The 13,824-nt window shown below is 46.4% G+C and overlaps 1 protein-coding gene across 1 annotated transcript in view; it reads left to right on the forward strand.

The window, feature by feature from the left end:
• fgf22 (fibroblast growth factor 22) overlaps positions 1-12,615 on the forward strand; it is a 146,345-nt gene extending 133,730 nt beyond the window's left edge. The window contains exons 2-3 of the mRNA XM_038776848.1: positions 358-461; positions 12,042-12,615. Of these exons, the coding sequence (XP_038632776.1) occupies positions 358-461; positions 12,042-12,236 (299 nt within the window). The 3' untranslated portion in view covers positions 12,237-12,615. The remainder of the gene's footprint in view (positions 1-357; positions 462-12,041) is intronic.
• The last annotated feature ends 1,209 nt before the right edge of the window (positions 12,616-13,824 follow it).

A 13,824-nucleotide genomic window follows, 5' to 3' on the forward strand; every position in this document is an offset into this window, starting at 1 on the left:
GGGTTGAAGCTTGTATTCTATTCAGTCAAATCTTCAAATAGCGCGCTGCCACACTGCCACCATGTTATGTTCTTTTTCGACATAAACATAGCAATCGTACACAAGGACTTGTGAAACAATAATATGTGTTCTTTATTTGAAGCTAAGACTGTGTGCAGATAATGTTCACCAGGAGCTAAGCACAGGGCATCGCTCTAGCCTTCCGCCTGCAGACTGCCTATAATTGATGGGACTCATATTGATGCAATATTTATTGACAGTTGTTTAAGATATTTATCCTGAAAGGTATATGCACATCATATTCAGTCATGGGGGAAACCCCTCTTATAACACATATTGTCCTTCATTTATTTGCAGGTATAATGGAAATCAGGTCAGTTAATGTCGGAGTAGTCGCAATCAAAGCGGTCAACACTGGCTTTTATTTAGCCATGAACAAGAAGGGAAAGCTATATGGCACGGTAAGGTTATACAAGCATCACAGTTTCACATAGTGTTCATACATCTAGGTGCTAAATGTTCTCTTTAAAACCATTGGGTTTGATTTAGTGGGTGGAATCTTTCCATAAAATTGCAAAGTGTCACTTCTCACGGAATTTTGAGCCTCTTTCCCAAAACAAAGTGAGTGGGTGTGGCTTGCAGCATCACTCTGGTGGGGTGGTACCTCTTAGAGGAGGAACGGGCTCCAAACAGATCGGACCGCCACCTTTAAAGGGTTACCCGAACCGTACTGCAGTCTAACAGTCCCCAGCCCACACCTCAGAGTCCTTTGGGGCTCCCCACCCCCCCCTTCGCCACCACCATATTCATCGCATTTTTAAAATTATCTTTGGATGTTTGGGCCACACCGTGTACCTCACGCACCGAGAGCGCGGGTTCAAAATCGGCCAAATGACAATGGCGATATGCCTGCCCCCTGGCGGAACAGGTCGTGCAACACGTCTGTGGCAATTTCAGAAAGTTCTGCTATGATTCAAATTGCAATCAGGCAGTCTGCCGCCTGCAATCAGGATTCCTGGGGCCTTCAAGATGAGGATCCCCCTTGGTGAGCTGCCAACACCAATTGAAGGCTCACAGTTCTTCAGGCCCAGCAGCGCTACCAGCTGTGTTGACCACTGTTGGTACTCCAGTGGGCCCAGGAGGAGGAATACTGCCAAGTTCTCCAAACCAAATGTATATGGTTCCTTGCTGGGAGTTCCAGTGATGCAGGGGAAAATGGCGGGGGTGGGGAAGTGGGGGTCAGTTTAAATGGAGGGACTATGGGGCCTGGCACTGCCCTAACTGCTGGTAGAATATCAAAAATGGCAGGTTGAAACGCTTAAGTGACCCTCAGTTGGCCATTTGTTGGTGGCACAGTGGTTAGCACTGCTGCCTCATAGCTCCAGGGACCCAGGTTCAATTCCGGCCTCGGATAACTGTCTGTGTGGAGGTGGAGTCTGCACGTTCTCCCCGTGCCTGCGTGGGTTTCCTCCGGGTGCTCCGGTTTCCTCCCACAGTCCAAAGATGTGCAGGTTAGCTGGATTGGCCATTATCAATTGCTTCTTAGGTGTCCAGGGATGTGCAGGTTAGGTTAAGGGGTTGTTGGGACAGGGCGGGGAAGTGGGCTTGGGTGGAGTGCTCTTTCAGAGCGTCATTGCAGACTCGATGGGCCGAATGTCCTCCTTTTGCACTGCAGGGATTCTATGATTCTGTGGGTTGTGTGATTTAAGAATCTTAATTGCCTTAAGTGTGAGAAGACTGACCTCAACTTTCCCCAACCTTACTTTTATCAGTGGTGGTGGTGGTGGTGTTGGAGGGGGGGGGGGGGGGGGGTGATTAAATTCTACTCGTTCTGTGGATTTGGGGGAGCTGCATAAGTTAATTGGGCACAGTAAGAAGTCTTACAACACCAGGTTAAAGTCCAACAGGTTTGTTTCAAATCACTCGTTTCGGAGCGCTGCTCCTTCCTCAGGTGAATCAAGTTTCACCTGAGGAAGGAGCAGTGCTCTGAAAGCTAGTGATTTGAAACAAACCTGTTGGACTTTAATCCGATGTAAGACTACTTACTGTGCTCACCCCAGTCCAACGCCCACATCTCCACATCATAAATTAATTGGGCAGGTTTTCTGCTTCATGGACCCAGGTTCAAATCCTGGTCAGACTGATGTGATACATATCTCCCTTGTCTATTGACTGTAAAGGTCCTATGTGGAATTAACAGTGACGCTCAATCCAATTCCTACTGGATATTTACTCATAACACAAAGCTTCCCCTGAATCGGTATTCCCACTCGGAAAGACTCGAATGGTTGCTCTAATAAGTGGAAGGTGTCATTCTTGCACATAAATGCTAATCTTCTAACACTATCGCTGAGACAGTAGAAGAGATCGGCTCATATATTGGCCTCAAGCGGCGATGGTGGTGTAGTGATGCGTCACTGGACTAGTAATCCAGAGGGCCAGGCTAATACTTTGAGGACTTGGGTTCAAATCCCACCACGACAGCTGGCGGAACTTAAATTCAATTAATAAACCTGAAAAATGAAGCTAAAAAAATGAAAATCGCTTATTGTCACGAGTAGGCTTCAATGAAGTTACTGTGAAAAGCCCCTAGTCGCCACATTCCGGCGTCTGTTCGGGGAGGCTGGTGCGGGAATCGAACCGTGCTGCTGGCCTGCTTGGTCTGCTTTAAAAGCCAGCGATTTAGCCCAGTGAGCTAAACCAGCCCAAAGTTCAACAGGTTTGTTTCAAATCACTAGCTTTTGGAGCACAGCTCCTTTCTCAGGTGAATCAAGCTAGTCTCTGCAATGGTGACTATGGAGCCATCATCAATTGTTGTAAACACCTATCTGGTTCACTAATATCCTTTAGGGAGGGAAATCGCCAAACCTTACCCAATCTGACCTAGATGTGACTCCAGATCTACAGTGACATAGTTGACTCTTAACTGCCCTCTGAAATGGCCGAGCGAGCCACTCAATTCATGGGCAACATGGAGGGGTAACAAATGCTGGCCTTGATAGCGATGCCCATATCCTATTAAAAATCAGAAATAATAATAGTCTTATAATAATCTTTATTCTCACAAATAGGCTTACATTAACACTGCAATGAAGTTACTATGGAACTCCCCTCGTTGCCACACTCCGGCGCCTGTTCAGGTAGTGAGGGAGAATTCAGAATGTCTAATTCACCTAACAGCACACCTTTTGGGACTTGTGGGAAGATACCGGAGCACCCGGAGAAAACCCACGCAGACACAGGGAGAACGTGCAAAGTCGGCACAGACAGTGATCCAAGCCGGGGATCGAGCAGAGACAGAGATAGATAGGTTCTTGATTAATGAGGAGATCAGGGGTTATGGGGAGAAGGCAGGAGAATGGGGATGAAAAACATATCAGCCATGATTGAATGGTGCAGCAGACTCGATGGGCTGAATGGCCTAATTCTGCTCCCAAGTCTTCTGGTTTTCCATTGAATTTCCTGCCTGACATCTGTCACAAGCAGACTTTTCCTTCCTTATCTTAATTTCTACCTCCTTTGTCATCCAGGGAGCTGGACAGAATGCAGTGTGGCCGAATGGTCACTCTGGCATTAAGGGACAGCTATAACAGTATTATTAGCGCAGAAAATTCAAGTTACAACCGATTGTTCCACTTCATTGGAGGGCGTAAAACAGAGAAAAATCTGACAAATGTTTGGGAGTCTCGGCGATGCTTAGCCGAGTGCCCTGGTTCTGCCTCCAGCCACTTGATGTAACACCGTGTTGGCAGATTTCCAGGTTGGCATTGGCAAGGCTGCTTGCAAGACCACATGAGTGATGTTGTTTGGGTACACTGAGGGAGAATTCAGAATATCCAAATCACCTAACAAGCACGTCTTTCGGGACTTGTGGGAGGAAACCGGAGCACCCGAAGGAAACCCACGCAGACACGGGGAGAACGTGCAGACTCCGCGCAGACAGTGATCCAAGCCGGGAATCGAACCTGGGACCCTGGAGCTATGAAGCAACAGTGCCAGCGCCCCTCCAGACTCGAAACGTTACCTCCATTCTCTCTCCACAGATGCTGTCAGGCCTGCTGAGAATGTCCAGTATTTTCTGTTTTTGTTTTATGCCAACTCAGTCTTCCACTATGTGTGGCAGATCTTTCCTAACTTTTATTGGTTTAAAAAAACTTTTTAAAAAAAAACTATGTCATTCATGTCTGTAGATGCTGTTGCAGTTATTTTTGTTCGATCCACATTACAACTACTAAGTGGTCACACATCATGTGACAATCTTCTTTAGGAAAATGGAAACACTAAATTCAGAGGAACACAACAATCTTTTTCCAAGTGAGGTTTTCCATTTGCCTGAGATGCCTGAGACTCTCCAAGGTGATCTCGAAAGGGAGCTTCATGACCTAAAACTGACAAATACCAAGGGCGGTATACTCCGTTTCTGAGACTAAATTCTGACACCGTTGCAGCATTCGTCGACTTTCACAACAGCAAAACCCGGATCGATTCAGCAACTGTAGAGGGGCTAGCACCAGCGCCACGTGGAACACAATAGATTCCAATGAGAAATGGTGTAGGATTCGCCGGGTCAGAGAATGACACTCGGGAAGCTGACAATCTGCAGTCGCACAGACACACTGCACACCCCACACACACCATCCCAGACAACAAGGTAGCACTGATTGTGCTGGAGCATGCCCATACAGCTGATGGGTCGGCTGGGGCCAGAGGGCACCTAAGGGGTGGCCTGGCGGGGACCTATACGATCTGTGGCACTAAGTTCACAGTTGGCTGTCAGCCGCGTGTTCAGCTGCATGGCTGCCTTTCCAGCTGTGGCAATGGAGCTCTGTGCCCGTCCACCCTGACCCCACAGCCCACCTCCAAGCCACCCCCTGCTACTACCGTCAGCCCTGGCAGAAGCCTCCCAGCCAGCGGCACAACTGTCAGCAAACTGTGGTGATGTTGGACACCTTCCGTACCCCCTCTCTCTCCCTCAGCTTCCACGACGCCGGTTTAACAATTTTTGAAAGCGCAGGTGAACCGTGCCGTCGGAAAACTCGGCCTATCGGAGGCGGAGAAACACGGAGCCCCGGAGAATATCGGGTAAGGCCTGCTAACGGTGCGAACGGTGTCTACTGTACGTGCATTCTGTACTGCATTGACGCCGCTGCCAGGGTGACAGAGAATAGCGATTTGGCGTCAAATCAGCAACCGCCGCGATTTTGCCGTCGGAACCTATTCTCCGCCCAATCGCATTTCCCGAGAATCCCGCCCTAACTTTATTGAATTCCGATAATTGCACAATATAACTGCAGCTGGAAAGTTGGAATAGGCTGGGTAGCGTTTTCCAGCCAGCACAAACATAATGGGCAGAATGGCCTCCTTCTGTACTGTAACGTTTCAACATTTCAACAACATGGTTATCAGCGAATAGGAGGACACCCCTTAACTGTGATTATTGCCCTCAGCCAATAGATACATTTCAAAATATTTTGCCTAATTTACTATAAATAAGATTGTCAAATAAATAGTAAACTAAAATCCACTTTAAAGAAATGAATTGATCTTGATCTCTTCACATGCAAAATAAAAATACGTTGTGTTGATTTCTCTTTCTTCATCGCATGTCCCCATTTCCCTCCCATTTTCTACTCCTGAAGATATTCGGACAATTTCAAAGATCAGGCAGTCCTCAAACTTACTCTTGATTCTCGAAAAATGGTTCTGGAGTCACAACGTTGGGGAGGTGGTGGCTTATTGGTAATGTCACTGGACTAGTTACCCAGAGAGCCAGGGTAATGTTCTGGGACCCGGGTTCAAATGCCACCATGACCAATGGTGAAATGTGTATTCAATAAAAATCTGGAACTACAAGTCTAAAGGTGACCATGAAACCACTGTCATAAAAAGCGATCTGGTTCGGTAATGTCTTTTAGGGAAGGAAATCTGCCGTCCTTACCTGGTCTGGCCTAGATGTGACTCCAGATCCACAGCAATGTGGTTGACTCTTAAAATTCTGCCCAGTTCGAGGGCAATTAGGGACGGACAGCAAATGCTGGCCTTGCCTGCTACGCCCCATGACAGCAATGTTATAAATCAGGGATTGCTTACTAAACCAAGGCCTGGTTCTCTATCTTCATTAAAATAACCTAGAATTTTGTACTCAATCAATTATTAAAAAAACTAAGATAACAATAAATTGATATTGTAAACTGTAAATTTTAGGAAAAAGTTTGGAAACATAAAGATTCACAAAGCAACTGAGCGCCTCGAGTCAGTGAGAGGGGTGGCGCAGAACATTGATGCACATGGATGATTGTATGTGCAATTGGCATGGCGTCATAAAGTTAAAACCAACATTGTAATTTAAAACAGTGTCAATTTATCAACATCGTTAGTGCCATTGATCATAATTCGAACATCAAAAGTCAAGGATTACCTGCACCACGTACAGCTCCTTCCATCCTCATCTAAGTAGTGAAGCTGGCTGTTTGACTAAGAGGGGAGGAGATCTACTTAATCAATACCTGAATATGCACAGTTTCCAAAAGGATCCATTGACCAGCTATAGGAAGGAAAGAACGAGCATTTCCAGCACTATTCACATGTCACAAAGACTTCACAACCAATGAATTGCTTTTGGAGTGCAGACACTTTTATGTAGTCCAACATAGACCTGAGCTTTCAGAGTGACGAACACCCTGTGCGTGGCCGCCTCGGAGAGTTTTTGCCAAGCAAATTGTCTAACTGCTCTCCAGCTCCTCCAAGCACAGTGCTGCAGTGGTCAGAAGAGGCACTGCAGTACATTGCCTGAGCCTAAGTCCTGGGGCCGCATTTCAGATAAGTACCAGGGGTCCTGGGGGTGGGAAGGTAGGGGGATGCCTGGAGGGATCAGAGGGGGGACAATCTCGGTGTCGGGGGGTTGGCCGAGATGGGAGGGAAGGGCCTGATGGCTCCTCAAATCTGAAAGGGCCTAGATTGAAAAGAAATCGCTTATTGTCACATGTGGGCTTCAAATGAAGTTACTGTGAAAAGCCCCGAGTTGCCACATTCCGACGCCTGTTCGGGGAGGCTGGTACGTGAATTGAACCCGCGCTGCTGGCCTTGTTCTGCTTTACAAGCCAGATGTTTAGCCACTGTACTAAACCAGCCGCGTGCCTGATTAAGGCGTCCCAGTCCTCCCCCACCAAGATCAAAATTATTAACTTATTTAATTCACCACCCCAATCCAACCAAGTCCACAAACCTAAAAATTGAGATAGGGTGGGAATAGGACCTTGAGTGGCCATTAAGTCGGCATGGACAAGCTTCCTGTTCGAGGCCCTGTCCACCCTACCGTGAAATTGCTGGGTCATGGTGATGGGAACCACCCGGTGGGAATCCCATCCGTGCAATTTTACGCTTGCCGTCCTAGGTCGGAACTCGCCTGGGATAGGAGGGGGGGGCGGGGGGGGTGCGTATTGTAAAGTTCTGGCCGTGGGAGCCAGCTAATAAACATGTAAAGATCCCACTGAAAGAGGGTCTTTTCTGAGAGATGAATATTGGACAGAATACCTGAACATTCACCTCAGCTGACTTGGTTTAAAGTCTTCCTCCAAACACCCAGCGGTACTTTCTCAGTAAGAGGCACAGACCCTGTCTTATGTTTTCCCTCTCCACTGGCCAGTATTGCTAAAATGTCACCCCGCTTTGTAAAATATTAAATTTTTGCTCTATAATAGGTAATATGATCACGGATTCTGTCATTTCTAGGCTGTGACTTTTGCTGAAATAATGTACCAAAGTTTTGGAGACTTGTTAACTGAAAAGGGGAAGGAAATCAGCCTATCCTTGCAGACATTACTTATTTACTAAATTACCTTAGCAGCTGTTAGAATAATGCCTTTTGCTGAATTTCACACCTGACCCTGCATTTGAGTGGATTCTGATACCTGCCACTGATACTGGTTTAAGTGTGATGAATTTCATCCCTGATAAGGGCAACAAAAGAACCAAATACAAAGGAAGCACATTGCCTGGATCATCTTTCATAAGCTGACACACAATAAATTCCTCCTCTACCACATGCTTCCATATCATGGTTACTGCTTTGGTCTGGAGCACAATGCACCAGACTATCCTGCAGACATCTTAGAAACATTTTACAAGCACTTGTTTACCACACTAATTACCCGGTGAATTGGTTTGTCTTTATTTTGGACGGGGGGGGGGGGCGGAATAGATGGTGAGGGCGGGGCCACGGCTGCCAGGGAACGTGACTTTTTGTGCTCATCGCTAACACATGGAACCCACACTTTCCCGCCTCAGCCGACCCGCTTTGTCGGTCACATTGGGAATCACCCGCCTACCGATGAGGTAAAGTTTTCCCAGTTGGAACACATTATGGCTCCCAATAGCGTAAAGGGGAACCATGTGCTCAATAATTACCATTGCAAATGCATCGGCATGTCTACCATCTTTACCTGAGTAACTCCTTACCTCGCTGCTGGCACTAGGCTCCTGAAATGGGGAATGGCTTCACTTGTTGCTATTGAATAACATGACCCAATCCCATCCACAAGGAAACATCCCCTTCCAGTACAGTGCAACATCTCCATTTCTCACAGCGACCGTCTCTGTGCCCAGCTTCCTGATTGAAGTTAACACCGTACCAGAAGGTATCCGTGATTCTATAAAGCACTTGAGAAAGAATTCACAAGCAATTGTCCGTAACGCAAATATTTGGCTGAGCCACCTGATGTTAATGTTACTTTTGGAACAGGAAATCTGAACGCTTAACTCCTAAGCACCCAAAACATTTTGAATGTTGTTGGTCAATTCAGCCACTTAAATCGTTTTTGTGGAAATATCAATTGTTATGCGGCTTCTTAAGTTTATAAACAAACAATGACTGCGCTCTACCTGCCTCGCCATGCCCGGCTCGGGACGGAACGAGGTCGATAAATTTACGAGAGGCCTCTCGTGAGATTTACCGGCCTCATCACGCCTCGCGAGATCGAACAAGATCCGGGCACGATCGCACTGCCAGCCTGAAGCCCAGGCAGTGCCACCTGGGCACCTGGCAGGGGCGCTGACAAGGTGCCTGGGTAGCATTTTGCCCACACCAGGGATCAGGCCCAGGGGTGCCCTGCCCTTACGAGGTGAGGTGCGGGGGGCTCGAGGACCCCCTCAGTGGAAGGTTGCATGGGTTTGGAGGCCGGGGTGGAGGGTTCGGAGATCGGGGTAATGGCATCCCGATCTCTTCCTGGACTGGTGAGTGGAGCTCGTTCGCGCAGGAAACGGGATTAAGTGCGGCCCCGGTGGAGCGTTCCTCACCAAGGCCCAGGAATGAAGCAGAATCCTATTTTGTTTTATTCGTTCTTGGAATGTGGGCATCGCAGGCTGTGCCAGCGTTTATCGCCCATCCCAAACTGCCCTTGAGGGGGCAGTTAAGAGTCAACCACATTGCTGTGAGGTCTGGAGTCACATGTAGGCCAGACCGGGTAAGGACGGCGGATTTCCCTCCTTAAAGGACGTTAGTGAATCAGATGGGTTTTAACAACTATCGACAATGGTTTCATGGGCATCTTGAGACTTTATTTTAAAATTCCAGATTTTTATTGAATTCAAATTTCACCACCAGCAGTGGCGGGATTTGAAGCTGGTTCACCAGAGTATTACTCTGGGTCTCTGGTTTACCAGTCCAGTGATAATACCATTGCCCCACCACCTGCCGGGATTCCCGGGAATAGTGGGATTGCTCTCGGCGCTGCAAGCGTCGGGAAACACGCAGCTAAATGCACTCGACACGGAACTGATTCATTTCCATTAAATTGTGCCCAATGTTAATAAAAGTGGCTTATTAAAAATATATACAAAAATTGTGAATAACATAGTTGAATTGAAGGGGAAGAAAGATAGATAAATGAGGGAGAAAACAATAGAAGGTTGTGCTGGTGGGAGTAAATAAAATGGGATGGGAGGCGGTTTGTGTGTGGCAGCACGGTGGCATTGTGGATAGCACAATTGCTTCACAGCTCCAGGGTCCAGCTTCGATTCCAGCTTGGGTCACTGTCTGTGCGGAGTCTGCACATCCTCCCCGTGTGTGCGTGAGTTTCCTCCGGGTGCTCCGGTTTCCTCCCACAGTCTAAAGATGTGCAGGTTAGGGGGATTGGCCATGATAAATTGCCGTTAATGTCCAAAATTGCCCTTAGTGTTGGGTGGGTTACTGGGTTATGGGGATAGGGTGGAGGTGTTGACCTTGGGTAGGGTGCTCTTTCCAAGAGCCGGTGCAGACTCGATAGACCAAATGGCCTCCTTCTGCACTGTAAATTCTATGAATCTATTAACTGGCATTAAACAGTTCGCCTCAATGGCCTGTTTCTGTGTTGTAAATACTGTGTGATATGGATGCACATGAGAGTGGTATAATTTATGATTCGGCTGAAAACTGCATCTCAACTCATCAATAGTATAGGTGTAATTAGATGACCAGGGCATTGATTTTTTTGCTGATTGCTGTAATTATCAATCAAATTTTTGAAGGTCTCAGACTATGAATTATGGAGTCATAATGTGGGGAGGACATGGCCTCTTCATTCTCCAGAAATGCAGTGCAAGTCACCCCAATGGAATGCAACAATTGTAATTTTGATTCAAACTGCTTTGCATTCAGAGCCCCTTACAGTCTGCTACACTGTGAGCTGACCTTTTGGAATCTGCAAAGATGAGGTTGATAACTCTATGCTTTGAATTTCAATCCTTGTAATCCCCACGTTACGAAGTTGCCATTTTTCTCGCACCACTATCTTGCACTTTGCTCCAGACAATGAAGTCAACTATATAGCGATTGGGTAAAGTTTTGAGGTCATTGACCTTTTATCAGTCAGGTCGACTGAAGTTCAGTGTCTCTTGGCTGAAATGCAATGAAATGTGATGGAGCAGACGCAACAGTGTCACTTTAAATTTGGGAGTAGAAAATTCTGTCAGCGACCGACACCAAAATGAATCACTCATTGGTGATGTTTTAGAGATTAGAGGTTCTGTCTAAGGCCACATCACAGACTTAGAGAATCGAGTCGTCATTCCAACTTTCATTCTCCTTGGGGGGAGGGGGTGGCCGGTAGTTTTAAGAACAAGGCTGCTTGTCCTTTAAGCTTACTTTCCCATGCCGCATGTGTGTAGAGAGGAACACATCGTGAAATGAAATGAAAATGAAATGAAAATCGCTTATTGTCACAAGTAGGCTTCAAATGAAGTTACTTTGAAAAGCCCCTAGTCGCCACATTCCGGTGCCTGTTCGGGGAGGCTGGTACGTGAATGGGGAAGGGAGGAATAAGACACAGCTCGTATTTGTCCTTCCCACTGACAACTTTAGAAAAACCTGAGATGACTTTCTCTTCTGAGGTAGCAATCAGCTCCTTCTGCATGAACAAATAGGAAAGGGGATGCTGGCAGTAGGAAAGGAAAATAAATATTTCCTGTAGTAAACATGTGGTGACTCGGGGCTTTTCACAGTAACTTCATTGCAGTGTTAATGTATGCCTACTCGTGAAGCTAATAAAGATTATTATTATTATTATTCACCTACAGGCGTTCTTGGTCTAGGGTCTGTCTGCAAACATAGAACATAGAACAGTACAGCACAGAACAGGCCCTTCGCCCCTCAATGTTGTGCCGAGCCATGATCACCCTACTCAAACCCACGTATCCACCCTATACCCGTAACCCAACAACCCCCCCCCCCCCTTAACCTTACTTTTATTAGGACACTACGGGCAATTTATCATGGCCAATCCACCTAACCCGCACATCTTTGGACTGTGGGAGGAAACCAGAGCACCCGGAGGAAACCCACGCACACAGGGGGAGGACGTGCAGACTCCACACAGACAGTGACCCAGCCGGGAATCGAACCTGGGACCCTGGAGCTGTGAAGCTCCCCCTCTCTCCCTGGCTCGTGTTTTTGGAAACAGAGGCAACAGAATAAATGGCAGCACCTCATGTCGAAGGAAAAGCTTTTTAAAATTCCTGTGGTCTAATAATCGTCCTCCAACTGTTAATCTTTTTTGTTTCTTTTCTAGGAAGAGTACAACAACAATTGTAAGTTTAAGGAGAGGATAGAAGAAAATGGTTACAATACCTACGCCTCTCTGAAATGGAAGCACAAAGGGCGGCAAATGTTCATCTCATTAAATGGGAAAGGTTCTCCACGCAGGGGACATAAAACAAGGAGAAAACATCTCTCAGCACACTTTCTACCCATGATGGTACCCTAGACATCGGCTTGCACCCACATGCCCCCAACCTTATATCACGACCAAACCTTGCCAGTGACCAAACCTTGCCAGTTGGCCCTGCGACAGGGAAACAAGATGCATATTTCCTTTTTCTTACCGTCAATCTCATAGACAGAGCTATTTTCTCTGCATTAAACTTGCGCAAGCAACAGAGCATTTACTGTTGTAAATATATGTTTTATTGGGACCACCTTCAGCACTCTTCATCAATAGAAATGTAGGACTTCTGTAGGAGAAAAAAACCTTCAGCCACAACAGACAAAGAAAAAAATGAATCAGTGGCAGATTTAATGGAACAATTTGTTTTTTTTTAAAAGAAACCTGGAAGAAGCTCGTTTCTTGTGGCTTGGAGCTTGGAGGAAACAAGTACTCTTGTCTGGGGTGGAGGAGGGGGTGAGGGGAGGGCAGAATGTAGATAGGTAGGGCGAAATAACTGCTGAGCACTGATACCAAAGTTCTGAATTGTTGCAATTCAACAGAAGACTATGCTCTAGTCCAAGAAAGACTGCATTTGTAATTTGCACCTGGCTTGGAGAGACTACATACAAGTCAACCGTTAAAAGACACCTTCCATACGTTCCTGGCTGCATATCAACTGCATTTCCATCCCACGCAGAGGAAGTCCAAACTGACTTATTGTGAGCACTGAAGAGATGGATTTGTGACTCTTCTGTTACAGCTGAACTGACCTGCACAGCGATAGTTGGACAGGCTGCTGATGTAGGAAATGGTCATATTTATGCAAATATAAACATGTTATTCGTAGGTTAATACAATCAAACGTTCCTTTGGAATGGAACATTCTTTGATGGTGGTTTTGCCAAACAACCAACATCACTTCAGAACAGGGCAACCTGCCTTCCATGTAACATAACAACTCAATAAACCTCTTTCTTTCCTAGAAAGTACATGCAAGATGACATTGTTTTGTGATGCATTCCTGAAGCTTTTTGATGTGTTTCTTAGAGTGTCACAGTTCTTTTACAACATAGTGAATAAAATGGTATCTTACTAATTATATCCTCGCAGTTTATCACAGTATCTGAATCTCATGATTGTGTATTCACCTTGTTTGTGATCTGGTCCAATATAAACTGTTTAAACCTCACCAGCAGGCCAGGGAAAATGGCTCACATTGAGGGAAACCTGCAAGGAAGATGTTTTTTGTGGTGTGACAGATTCCAATCAATTATTATTCCTCATCAGCTGTTAAACTTTAATCATCAATAGGTTTTCCGGTACCAGAGCTCTATTCTCCCTGTCTGCCTGACAGTGAAGGAAGTTTGTGATTGAGGAGGCAGTGGCATTGTGGCATTCTGGCCTTGTCACTGGTAATCCAGAGGCCCAGAGGAACACTCCGGAGTCCGAGGTTCAATTCCTGCCAGTGCAGATGAGGAAACCATTGTCGATTGTTGTAAAAACCCATCTGGTTCACTAATGTCCTTTAGGGAAGGAAATCTGCCGTCCTTACCTGGCCTGGCCTACATGTGACTCCAGACCCACAGCAATGCGGTTGACTCTTAACTGCCCCTCCCTCCAAGGGCAATTAGGGATGGGCAATAATTAC

The sequence above is a fragment of the Scyliorhinus canicula genome, chromosome 18 (assembly GCF_902713615.1).
Source record: "Scyliorhinus canicula chromosome 18, sScyCan1.1, whole genome shotgun sequence".
NCBI classification, from domain to species: Eukaryota; Metazoa; Chordata; class Chondrichthyes; order Carcharhiniformes; family Scyliorhinidae; genus Scyliorhinus; species Scyliorhinus canicula.